Source organism: Rhipicephalus microplus, chromosome 2 (assembly GCF_043290135.1).
Source record: "Rhipicephalus microplus isolate Deutch F79 chromosome 2, USDA_Rmic, whole genome shotgun sequence".
Classification (NCBI taxonomy): domain Eukaryota; kingdom Metazoa; phylum Arthropoda; class Arachnida; order Ixodida; family Ixodidae; genus Rhipicephalus; species Rhipicephalus microplus.
The window spans coordinates 138,487,604-138,501,478 of record NC_134701.1 but is presented as its reverse complement, the minus strand read 5'-3'; the positions used below and the strand labels follow the sequence as shown (position 1 = coordinate 138,501,478).

The 13,875-nt window shown below is 45.6% G+C and overlaps 1 protein-coding gene across 2 annotated transcripts in view; it reads left to right on the top strand.

Moving 5' to 3' along the window:
* The window catches only part of LOC119169732 (MAM and LDL-receptor class A domain-containing protein 1-like), a 336,454-nt gene that overhangs the window by 193,752 nt on the left and 128,827 nt on the right, over positions 1–13,875 (top strand). For both annotated transcript variants that reach the window (XM_075886851.1, XM_075886852.1), the window contains exons 27-28: positions 8,699–8,824; positions 9,802–9,949. In XM_075886851.1, the coding sequence (XP_075742966.1) occupies positions 8,699–8,824; positions 9,802–9,949 (274 nt within the window). The remainder of the gene's footprint in view (positions 1–8,698; positions 8,825–9,801; positions 9,950–13,875) is intronic.

Sequence of the window (13,875 nt, the reverse complement as noted above, 5' to 3'; positions counted from 1 at the left end):
GGAATAAATGAACTTATTTTCGATGGACGCACTCTTTCCAATGATACGGATAAAGCCACGTGCCTAAATAACTACTTCCAATCCGTTTTTCTTCCTAAATCTGCATTGAGCTCATCCTTGACAAGTAGCAGTGTTCCTCTCATGGAACCTCTTGTAATTAGTGTCAGCGGTATTGAGGCCTTGCTCAGGAATCTCGACGACAGTAAAGCTATCGGCTCTGACGGTGTCTCTCCAAGAGTTTTAAAACAGTGCGTTAACCCCATTTCGCTCTACCTTTACCTGATCTTTGAAAAATCACTAAGCACTGGCCAGTTGCCACAAGACTGGAAAGTGGCAAATGTAGTCCCGATCCACAAAGGAGGTCCTAAAAAAGATGTCACGAATTATAGACCTATTTCGCTTACCTCGATATCATGTAAAATCATTGAACATGTAATATATAAGGCTCTAATGAAGCATTTATTAGATTACGATTTGTTAACAAAGACTCAACACGGTTTTCGTAAGGGCTTTTCCTGTACGACCCAACTTCTCGAGTTCTACAACGATCTAGTATCCGAAATTGATCTAGGTGGGCAAACAGACTGCATCTTTTTAGATTTCAGTAAAGCTTTCGACACTGTTTCGCATCCTCTGCTCCTCGAAAAATTACGAATATTTAATATAGATGAGAGAATTTTTAATTGGATAGAGAATTACCTGTCACAACGCCGCCAATGTGTTGTCCTGAATGGTACTAAGTCGGAATTTCTAGAGGTCACTTCGGGCGTCCCCCAGGGATCTGTATTGGGGCCTCTGCTATTCATAATTTTTATAAATGACATTAACAAAGATATAAGCTCAAGTATACGGCTCTTTGCTGATGATTGCGTAGTCTACAGAAAAATTCAGAAAGAACATGATGTCCTTGAATTGCAGGCTGATCTTGCACGTATTCATCAATGGTGCCTTAAGTGGCAAATGAAGTTAAACACAAATAAGTGCGTTCATGTGTGTTTTACAAAGAAGAAAAAAATATTTGATGCAAATTTTTGTCTAGGAGGAAATAAATTAGATAAAAAATACTCGTACAAATATTTGGGTGTATTGCTGTCGCATGATTGTTCCTGGAATGCACATGTGGATTATGTGGTTTCCAAAGCCGCGATAGCGTTGACTTATATTCAAAGGAATTTGAGATGTGCAGATCCTAACCTTAGAAGCACGGCCTACCTCACTTGTATTCGTCCAATCTTGGAGTATGCCTGTACTCTTTGGGACCCAACACAAACAGGTTTGATAAATAAATTAGAAAAAATACAAAACAGAGCAGCCAGGTTTGTTTTGGGTCGGTACGGACAAAAGCAGAGTTGTACCGAAATGAAAAAGGAGTTAAACTGGGAGTTACTGTCGTCCCGTCGCAAAAAATTGCGTTTGAAGCTTTTATACCAGATATTTCATAAAAAAACGGGACTAGACAGCGACACTTACTTAAAAAGACCAGATTACATATCTCAACGTACAGACCACATACACAAAATAAAGCCGTGCCGGGCCAGGACGAACCTGTATTCAAACTCGTTTTTTGTTAAAACTATTAACGAATGGAATTGTTTGACATCTAAGCAAGTGTGCAGTGTTAATGAAGATGTATTTTTTTCAACTTTGTAACCCCCCTGCTGTAACGCCTCTGGCAAAGCGGGGATATGTATGAATAAAGAAAAAAAAAATCTCCTCAGGAGAGAAGGACCATCAGGCTGACTAAGCGGCTGCTGGCGGCAGGAACTTGAAAGAGGTGGAGTCACCGAACAAGCACGTTAATCCTCATCACTGCCGCGTGCGTTGACGTCGTCGGTGCCAGTGTGTCCATGGTGACGCCGTATTGACTCGTCCCAGACCAGCCACCTTTTGGGCGACCACTACGGCAGGCATCGTGTCTTCATAATTCTGCATGCCAAGCACATCAGCCTAACGCACATCAAGAACATCCTCCGTCTCATCAGCATCGTTTCCGAACACGGCAAGCGGTGCGACAGCCACGAATCAACGGCGTGAAAAAAAAATGGTGCATTCTCGTTCAGTTCACCGAACGTTCGAGTATGTGAAAGACATTTCTGTAACGAGGATATTATTCGTGCAGATGAATGCGTTATAGAAGGCACCGTTGTTAGTTTGCCGCGCGAAAGACTGAAGCTGAGGGCCGATGCAATTTGGCGAATATTTGAAGGTCTCCTGGCGTACCTGTCAAAAAAGAAGACGACACCTCGGCAGTTCCCCCACAGGCAGCCGGTAAAGCGGCCTCGGGAGCCCTCGCAGCATTTCAGTGGGGAAAATGGTGCGCAGAGGATCTGCATGGACGTCCGCGACGATACGTACGTGCGCCTGTGTAATTACAATGTTGGTCGCGGTTCTTGCGCTGACGTCGACTACAGCCCCGAAGAAAATAAAAAGCTATACAAAGGCATAAGCAAGTAGTGTCTGCTCAATCGGCGTGCGAAACGTAGCGGCACGCCGATATCGCTGCAATCGAGAGGAATAGAGCACTGCCGTAACCGAACAAACATTTTTGGCCGCTACACGCAGCTACGAATACACCGTCTATGCGCGATTGGTCACCAGTTCACAAACCCCACGGAAATATGTCCGTGAAGTCACCAGAACGAGTCTCCACCATAGAAACCTCTTCACGCACCAACAACACACCCTTTGAGTGTCTGCGATGAAGGCCCCCTTGTCTGCAGTAGCACTCCTGGCGGATGGCTCTGTCCCTATACCAAACTTGGCATGAAGTTTCATGACCAGTAAGAAGTATTTAGGGACTATGACATCACTCATCACTCGTCCATAGTGCCTCAATACTATGGTAGCAGCCATGACTCATTATATTGATGCTTTATGCTATTGCTGCCAAACAATCAGCTGCGACAATCGCAACTGTTTCACAGGGACTTAGGATTAATTGCAATAACTTTGATATGTAACTATTTTCCTACGGCGCATGTCTTCTCTTTTTAGTATCTGAGCGTGCTAGTTTTTCATCACCTGACTTCTTTCACACAGAGCAAGCGTGCAAGTCATCTAAAATACCAAGCGAAAAGGTCCTGACTGTAGGGTTATGAACCGTAAGGCACAAAACATTGCATAATGGCCAGCCTCTATAGAAGTTGTCAAGTGGAAGAGCTTACTATAGCTCCCGACAAAATTGTCTGATCTTTAGGTCTAGAAAAATTTTCAGATCTCACTTCCGTCTTAAAGCATAGTGATGAAAAGCCGAAAAAAAAGTTTAATTTGTATGGTTGATCTGGAAGTCGGACCCATGACCTCGCGGCCTGGGGCAATAGATGCGGTGTTCTATAAACGCTGTGCTATTGACGCATAATGGGTGAATGTTTACAAATGTGTCATATCTCGCTCACATTTCTCCCTCACACAAACCTTTTGGTTCGCGGGGTTACCGTAACCGTTTGAAAACGACGAAGTGAATGACTACGCCAGCACACTAACGGGTGCTAAACGAGGGTGCTTTGGCAGCTTCCACGCAACGAAAGATTTCTATGCTATATTGAAGGACGCTCTACTGTCGGAGCAATGCGGCGTCCACGCGGGGTGATCGGGTTCGCTGATGATGCGGTGCAGTGCTTTGCGTTACAAGACGTACTAATGTGAGGCGCCTTATCTACAGAACTGAGACCTTTGATAATAATAGCTAGACTTCAATGTCCTAAAACAGAACAGGATTACGAGGGAAGGCGCGGTAAAGAAATTTCTACCGTTTTTGGTTTCTTAACGTGCTTATCTCTAAGTAAACTAGCCTCAAGCATTTGCTTTTCTTTCGAAATCGTGGCCCCTATGACCACAGATTTAATCCCACGGCTGGTGGGTCAGCAGTTCAGCGCCATAACCTGTATAACCCCATTTTAGATGGGAACGAATTCCTTATGAACCAGGGGTTTTCGTAGTTATTGACAACTTGTTTGAGTGCAATAGCACCGACTAATGAAACTGCTGCTATAAAAATACAAGTGTTTACCGCCCAGTAAGATGGCACTGAAAAGCATTCGTAAAATAACACACAAGAACCACAGAAAGCCAATCACGTCTAGACAGGAGTGCTTTGGCTTATGAAGGTAGCAGCCATAGAAAAGCGAAACGCCATAATTCTTCTAAGTTCAAGCTAAAAATTCTGAAGCTTGTGTTTTTATAGGGCTCCATACTGTACGCATGAGCACAGGCTTCATTAACACTATTACCGCACTCATTGGCGTTTTTTTCCACGAGTGACTATCCTGTCAATTAGCACATAACGCGCAGCAGCGTGCTTTTAATATGTGCTTATCGATCTCCCGAAGGCGCACCTCTTTCAACGTTGAAAGAGCTAGTTATTTATAACTACCACTTACAGCTGGCAACGCCCATCTTGGGGGAACTATCATGTTTTCGGCATTACCTGCGAGATGGCACAATGAGCGCGCGTCGCCAGATTGTCACGACGCGGCGACGCGCACTCATGCGTTGACCTTCTATGCGTATTTTCCCCCGCAGAGAGTGTGTGTGTGTGGAGGGGGGAGGAAGATGCTCACGTGTGCGCGCGCTTATCTCGCGGTGCGGAGAACCATACGCCTCAGGCTTCGGTTTCCATCAGAACAAATTTGTTGTAGTTACAAGGCGCACAAAGGTTACTGCACTTGCTGCATCATCTCCGTTTACGAAAAGGGCGTGCTTTTCAGACACATCAAAGTAACAACTGAGAAACTTATTTGCATTCATCTGTTTTGTGCATCATTTAGACGTAAGCAACATGGAGCAGATTTTGATCTGCTTGCCGTTCTTCACGTGAGGTGCTGATTTGGTGCTATCGCATTCATTGATTCGCCTTTGTGGCAAAGCTGGGACTTCTTTAGGGGCGAAGCTCCTTAAGGCTGTGCATCTCCTGCGTGAAGCCACCTCTCGTTTAGTTCTTGCAGTGTTCACTAGCTGGCGGTACGTCGCCTGTATGTAGCCACCTTTCGTTTAGTTCTTGCAGTATACACTAGATGGCGGTACTTGTACCTGATGATGAAAAGATGCAAGACGTTATAAAGTAGATGGCAGTACTTGTAGTTGATGATGAAAAATGCGAGATGTTATAAAATAGGAATGATGTTTCATATGACGCGTGCCATTGGTAGAAGGGGCGTATGCGTAAGCAGGCGTTTGGTGCTTAGCGACAACGCGGACCCGAGCTAATGGGCGGGGGGCTCTCACCAGAGAAGCATTGGCCACTTTGGTGCAGTATCTGGCCACTACCCCCCACATGCATACGTCAAATAACCCGCGGCCATCAGTCCGCAGCAGCTGCGAAGCAACTGACCACGACGGCGGTCAGATCTGCAACGCAGCAGAGGGTGCTAAGAATCTCTGGATCCGGACTGGCCTCCATTGGAACCTGAACTCGACAACCTTCAATGCTAGAACCTTATCTAGTGAGGCAAGTCTAGCTGTCACATGAGGGACAAGCGAAAGAAGGAGACAGACAGCGGCAGTGCTTCAGTCGAAAGCTTCTATGAAGACGTGGAATTGGCAATAAGTAAGGTAACAACAGAGTATACTATACTCATGGGAGACTTTAATGCAAAGGTAGGGAAAAGGCAGGCTGGAGACCAGGGAGTAGGAGATTATGGCATCGGCACTAAAAATGCCAGAGGTTAGCTACTAGTAGAGTTTGCAGAACGCAATTATTTACGGATTTTGAATACCTTCTACCGAAAATGACGAAACCGTAAGTGGACATGAAGGAGCCCTAATGGCGAAAATAACAACGAAATAGACTTTAAAATGAGTGCACACCCAAGCATCATGGAGGATGTCGAAGTGGTGGGCAGGGTACGATGCAGTGACCATAGAATGGTACAGTCTCGAATTCGCCTAGACTTGAAGAAGGAACGACAAAAAATGATACGCAAGATGCCAATAAATGAACTGGTACTGAGAGAAAAAGTACAGTAATTCCGAGTCTCGATTCAGAACAGGTACTCAGCGCTTATTGAAGAAACCAACCTTAGCGCAGATACAATGAATGATAATATGACGAGTATCATTACGGAGTGTGCAGTGGAAGCTGGAGGCAGGGTTGTTAGACAGGACACTGGCAAGCTTTCCCAGAAAATGAAGAGTCTCAATAAGAAGCGTCAAAGCATGGAAGTCTAAAGTACGACAAAATTTGACTGTCAGAGCCTTCGAAGTATATAATTAAGCGTAAGGTATCCGATGTAAGAAGGTAGAACATTGAGAGAATTGAACACGCTCTGAAAAACGGAGGAATCGTCAAAGCAGTGAAGAGGAAACTTGGAATAGAGAAAAATCGGATGTATGCGCTAAGGGAAAGCGAAGGCAAAATAACAACAAATATGGATAGGATAGTTAAAATAGCGGAGGATTTTTACAGAGATCTATACTGTAGCTGGGACAACCATGACCTTAATTCTATAAGAACTAGCAGTAACCCAGATGACACCCTACCAGTAATGATAGAAATAGTCAGAAAACCTTTGGAGAACATGCAAAGAGGCAAAGCTGCTGGTAAGATTAGGTAACATCAGATCTGCTGAAAGATGGAGGACAAATTGTGTTAGAAAAACTAGCAACCCCGTTTACGAGATGTGTCCTGACGGAAAGAGTACCAGAGTTTTGGAAGAATGCTAACAACATCTTAATACATAAAAAAGGGAGATGACAAGGACTTCAAGAATTACAGGCCGATCAGCTTGCTCTCACTAGTATACAGGCTACTTACAAAGGTAATTACTAACAGAAGAAAGAAAACATTATAATTCAATCAACCAAAGGAACAAGCAGGACTTCGAACAGGCTACTTAACAATCAGCCACATTCATACTATCACTCAGGTAATAGAAAAATGCTCAGAATAAAACCAACTACTATACCTAGCCTTCATAGATTAGGAGAAGGCGTTTGATTCAGTAGAAATATCAGCCATCATGCAGACACTGCGAAATCAGGGCGTCGATGAAGCATATATAAATATCCTGGAAGGAATCTACAGGTGATCGACTGCTACCATAATGCTTCATAAAGAAAGCAACAGAATACCAATCAAGAAGGGTGCAAGGCAGGGGGATACGATCTCCCCAATGCTATTTACCGCGTGCTTACAGGAGGTCTTCAGAGGCCTAGAATGGGAACAGTTAGGGATAAGAGTTAATGAAGAGTACATTAGTAACCAGCGCTTCGCCGATGACAATGCATTGCTGATTAACTCAGGGGACGAATTGCAACTCATGATTACTATTTATACGAGGAGAGCAGAAAGGTGGGTCCTAAAATTAGTCTGCAAAAAGGAAAGTAATGTACAACAACCTCGGAAGAGAGCAGCGCTTTTAGATAGGTAGTAGTCCTCTTCAAGTCGTAAAAGACTATGTCCACTCGGGGCAGGTAATAACCACTGAGCCGAACCACGAGATTAAAGTAACTAGAAGAACAAGATTGGGGTGGAGCACATTTGGCAAGCACTCTCAAATTATGACAGGTAGATTGCCACCATCGCTCAAGAGGAAGGTATATAACAGCTGTATCTTGCCGGTACTTAGCTATAGAGCAGAAACCTGGAGAGTTACAAAGAGGGTTGAGCTCAAATTGAGGACGACGCAGCGAGCAATGAAAAGAAAAATGGTAGGTGTAACCTTAAGAGACAAGAAGAGAGCAGAGTGGATTAGGGAACAAACGAGGGTTAAGAATATAATAGTTAAAATTAAGAAGAGAAAATGGACATGGGCTGGGCATGTAGCGCGTAGACAGGACAACCGCTGGTCATTAAGGGTAACTAACTGGATTCGCAGAGAAGGCAAGAAAGTTAGATGAAGACAGAAGGTAAGGTGGGCAAATGAGATTTAAAAGTTTGCGAGTATAAATTCGCAGCAGTAAGCACAGGACCGAGTTAACTGGCGAAACATGGGAGAGGCTTTTGTCCTGCAGGGGACGTAGTCAGGCTGATGATGATGATTGGTAGAAGGCAATCATTCGATTTAGTGCAGCGACGTACGCTAGGAGGAGCGTTGTAATAAAATCTAGTAGACAGAATGTATGAAGGATTCATGGTTTACCAGGTTTGGCTCCGGAGCTACGCCCACTCATCATCATTCACTTCGTGGATATATCATTCACTTCGTGGATATAGCGGCAGTTTTTTTTTAATGTCACCCTTTATTTACCAAGGCGATAACGAGTCCTCGTGATGGGCCGAGACATATACGAAAACTTCCGAACTATTACGCATCAGAAACGACAATAACCCCAGCAAGCCCGGACAATCTGGATAGCTCAAACGCATTTCGTGATTTTACAGGAAACTCTTTCGTTGCATTCTTTCCAAAGGAGCTTAACTCTGTTGACCACAGTATACGCACCGTGAATAAATTACTGTGTGTGAAGGACCAGGATAGCCATGGTAGCAATTATTTATTGGCTAATTATTTATTTATTTCTTGTCACTGACCTGTATTTAGGTCCTAAACAGAGATGTATAAGGAATTTAGGATTCCACATTAGCGAAACGTCTTTTTTGCAGGAAAACGAATGCGAAGATGAGCAAATAAATTAAGATTGTTCGGGGTTTAGTTCGAGGAAAACCCTGGAGAAAGCAAACAAACGAAAAGTAGTCTTCCTCCTTTAAGAATGAAATGCACTGATAATGTTTACCCCAACGACAATTGTGCGGTTTCAGATTTTTGCTCCTGGGAGTGGGCTACTTCGTGCAAGTTTTTCAATGGCCCCCACAATGTTGCCCAGTGGAGGCGTCGGCTGGCATCCCAAATCGGCGTCCCGGACCATATAACCAACAGCCTCGAAGGTCAGTGCGTGACTATTATCATTGGGGAACGTGTGTTGGAAGGAACGATTGAGCTTCATGACACACAGCACTGTACAGGTGTAAGTCTTATGGAGTGTAAAAAATTATCCAGCATTGTGACATTGTTAAGAGCTGCCGATACAAAATTTTGATCGTGAAGTTCTTTCATGGTATAAAACTCATTTATACAGGGATGGTTCTGAAGGAGCTTGAGACTAAGAGAATGTGAAGATTTTATTCAGATAGTAAGCCAATCTTCAACCAATTCTACTTGGCGTACTTACTGATATCGACACTGGCATGACGTCAGGTGGCAATTTCAGTTCCGTAGATTTCGCGCACCCCTTCAGGTACTTGTAATTGCGTCACGTACCGAAGGATACCCAATGGGATATGGTAATTTACAAGTAGAGCCATTGGGGCGGGGAACTGCCGTTTTAACGTCGTGGTACCTTGCACGAATACGTGACGAGAATTAGGGTCGTGCCATGTTATGTCGTCACATACAGTAATAATTCAAACTAACATTCAAATATAGGTAAATTATTTATGGGGGCGCACTCACGCTTACCAGCACATTTTATAAAATCATCAGGGCTTGGTCTTTTTTTTAAATTACGAAAATCAAAACTTTAGATCCACATTTTTTACGGGAAATGAGTGCTGTAGTGCACACTGCAAGAGAAATTACCCTCATAGAGAGACTGTTACAGATACAATTGTCTATCGCAAACTCACTCGTCTCTCTTTTCATATCAAGTAGTAACAATATGAAGTAGCAAGAACATTGTGTTCAGGTGCATCAGAGTGCTTAATAAAGACGTCTATAAGGCTACCCTCTAAGAACAAAGAGTGTTAAATTCCTGCAGTCAGCTGTTTTCCACAAAAGTGATGGCCATCCTCATGTTTTAAGCATTCAGAGAACAGGGGCACCACTTTACTGATTGCCCTGTTCCTGAACCCTAATCAACTTGCAGGCACCTACTTGTACTTGAACACGACAGCACTGAATTCACATCACCCTATGGCCAGATTGATCATGTCCACAAGACAACCAACCGAAGCTACGTGCATTACGTTCTGGTGGAAAGGCAAGGGTGCCCGAAGTCAACTCAACGTGTACAGGTGGGTTGGACAATACAAACTACGTGTTCACTAGAAATAAGAGTTCACTGGGGCTCTTTATTTTGTGGTAGGTAAGAGAGAAAAGAGAGAGAAAATTTTAATGCGGAAAGGCAGGGAGGTTAACCAGAAAACATATCCGGTTTGCTACCCTGCACTGGGGAAAGGGTAAGGGGAAAGGGAGGAAGAGAAGCACAAACACACATACACACACTCGCACACAGTAGTGTCACAATCGTTCTACGAGGCGGGTCGCTCGCAGAAACTTCATCAGCGCCTTCGTTGCTTTCTGGCGTGAAGCTCGATCTTTCCGACATTCCAAGATTGACTGCTCAGAAAATGGCTGGTCGTCGAGGCGAGCAAACACTGCTGAGAGGGACTGTCGCTGAGAGCTGTACTGGGGGCACTGACATAAAATATGTTCAATTGTTTCGTCATTGTCGCAATGGTCGCATGTAGCGCTGTCTCTCATTCCGATGCGGCAGGCAAAAGCGTTCGTGAAAGACACCCCAAGCCACATACGGCAGAGAAGGGTCGTCTCGGATCGGGGTAGGCCAGATGGAATAGTAAGTCGTAGGCATGGGTCCAGGCGGTGAAGACGGGTGTGGAGAAAACCGGGCGTATTCCGCATAGACCTAGCGACATCCTGCGCAAGCGTATTAATCTTTGCTGCTGCGTCGCTTCTTGATAGTGGAATAGGTTCCATCACTCCATTTTCGTGAGCATTCTTAGCTGCATTGTCGGCATGCTCGTTACCGATGATGCCGCAATGGCCTGGTAACCACTGAAAAGATATGTCATGTCCTTCATCTATTAGGTGATGGTACAGTTGTCGTATTTCGAGCGCCAATTGATCTTGAGGTCCACGACGTAGAGTATTGTGTAGACATTGGAGAGCTGGTTTCGAATCAGTAAAAATGCTCCATTTTTGTGGTGTCTCTTGGTCAATCCTGCGGAGTGCGCTGCGGAGTGCCGCGAGCTCCACGGCTGTCGATGTCGTCTTGTGTGACGTTCTGAACTGGATGGTTTCGGCTCTTGCTGGGAAGATCACAGCTCCTGCAGATCCTCCAACAGTTGTCGAGCCATCCGTGTAAAGTTTGACATGATCTTTGTATTCTTCGTGTAGCATGAGTAGAATCATCTGCTTTAAAGCTGGCGCCGAGAGCTCCGCCTTCTTGCGAATCCCCGGCACTGTCAAGCGCAGTTTTGGTCGGTCCAAGCACCAAGGAGGTGTTAGTATCCGTTCCGGAGGTGTGTAGACTGTTGGAAGGCACTCACGGAAAGTCAATACTCTCTTACAGAAGGAGGCACTCGGTCGATCTTCTGGAAGCGAAGCTAGGTGGTGGGCAGGGGCGCGAGCAAGGTGTCTAATATGAGCTCTAAGCACCTCCAAAGTAATGTGCACTGTGGCCGGATGATCTTTGGCGATTGCGATGGTTTCCGCTGTTGATGTACAGCGTGGTAATCCAAGACAAACTCTGAGTGCCTGGCCCTGGGCGTTTTCTATTGTGCGTATACTGCTTTTGCAAGCGTTCGTCAGAACCGGCAAGCTATACCGCAGGTACCCCAGAAACAGCGTTTTGTACAAATGCAACATCGCGTGCACTGATGTGCCCCACGTTTTGCCTCCGAGGAACTTGAAAAGTTGTGTGATGGCCGTTAGGCGCTTCTTTAGAGTGGCCACATGGGGACTCCAGCAGAGATTTCGATCGATCGTGACCCCCAAAAACCTGTGGGTCCTGGCGTAGCAGACACTGTGTCCATTGATGGCGATGGGATATGACGTCATTGCCTTCCGCGTGAACGCGACCAGCGCCGATTTCTCAGGAGAAATCTCGAGGCCTTGTTCTCTAAGGTACGCCGATATTGAATTCGCTGCTTTCTGGAGTCTCGCACGTACCTGAGGACGTGTTACACCTGATGTCCAGGCACAAATATCATCTGCATAGAGAGATATCTGCACGGAATCTGGTATGCGTTCAACGAGACCGATCAGAACCAGGTTGAACAGTGTGGGGCTCAATACACCACCTTGAGGAACACCACGGTGTGTATAATGTTCAGAAGTCGGCCCATCATCAGTTTGCATAAACAATGATCTCATATGTAGGTAGCATTGGATCCAGCGGTACACTCGCCCACCCAAACCAACTGACTCGAGGGCGTCAAGTATGGCTTCGTGAGAAACATTGTCATATGCTCCTTTGACATCTAAAAATAGTGCGACAGATAACCGTCTGCTCATTTTCTGGTGTTGTACGTAGGTCACCAGGTCAATGACATTGTCAATGGAGCTCCGAAGACGACGAAAACCGGCCATGGCGTCTGGATATATTCTATGGCGTTCTAGGAACCACTCGAGTCTGGCAAGGATCATTCGCTCCATCAGCTTCCCTACGCAACTAGCCAGCGCTATTGGGCGGTATGATGTCAGCTCTAGAGGCGATTTTCCAGGTTTGAGAAGTGCAACCAACCGGCTTGTTTTCCACTCTCTGGGGACCGTTCCATCTCTCCAAGACTCATTGAATACTTCCAGCAAAGCACTTCGTGCTCGATCACCGAGATTGCATAATAGGCGGTATGATATGCCATCCGGCCCAGGCGATGACAATCGATTGCATGAAGCAAGAGCCACATTCAGTTCTTCCATTGAAAAAGGCAGGTCCAGGTGCGGGTCAAGTGAATGTGGCGTGTAATGAGCAGTAAGGGCTTCTGTGCAATTTGGTGGGCCCGCAATCTTCCTACAAAAATCTTCCGCTACCTCGATATCCCTTCTATTTTGGAAAAGGGCCAAGGCTTTAAACGGAAAACGTTGTTGGGGAAATGTGCGTAGGCCTCGCACGGTTCGCCATATTTGAGAAAGCGGTTTGCGAGGGTCTAGACTCGCGCAAAATTTCGCCCACCGTTGAAACTCCAGTTTGTCTATACGACGCTGGATCTTCTTTTGCATGCGCCTGGCCATCCGTAGATCTTGAATGGATTTTGTGCGTCGATATCTACGCTCCGCACGCCGACGAGTCGCACGGAGTCGCTCTAACTCCATGTCCGTTTCTGAGGGCCTTGAAGAATATGCCAGCGTGCGCATCGCACTCTGCGCTGCTTGTTTGATCGCTTGCTCAATGTCAGAGGTTAAGCCTTTTTCACAAGCGTGTTCAATGTTGGTTTTGAATGCTGAAAGATCGATCTTCCGTACGGTTTTCGGCGGGTGGTCGCTAGCAAAGCCTTCGATGGTGAGATAACTGGGGATGTGATCGCTACCATGTGTCTCGATGTCTAAAAACCACTTAACGCTTGTGGCGAAGCGACGTGACACGAACGTCAAGTCCAAACAGCTGCTGTACGTTGATCCTCGCAGAAATGTAGGGCTCCCATCATTAAGTAGAGACAGTTCATGAGTCGATACAAATGAAGCCAGCCTCCGGCCCGTGGTATTGACTTTTGAACTTCCCCAGATTGGGTGGTGGGCGTTGAAGTCTCCTATAATTATCCACGGATCCGGGACGCTCGAAAGAATGTCATCCAGTCTTTGGCAATCAAAACGGGCTGAGGGAGATAAGTAGACACCTATTAATGTGAAGGTGAGGGTTTTCTGCTTCACAGTCAGGCAAACATATTGGTTCTCATCATGAGGCGACACAGGTTGAATGATGTAGGTAAGCTCCCGACGAATATACACAATGACCTTGCTGCTTTCGTTTCGGGTTTTGGACGGGATTGATTCGTAGCCAGATAGCCTGATCGGGTTTGATAATTTCGGTTCACATATTACGATGATTGGGAAAAGGTTAGAAAACACGTACTGACGAAAATCGGAAATCCGTGATCTAAGTCCTCTTGCGTTCCACTGGATGACTGATGCTTCTCTGACGTCTTTGCGGAACGATTGTTGATCTCCTGCCATGACTCTACGCGAGGGAGGCGAGGACTGG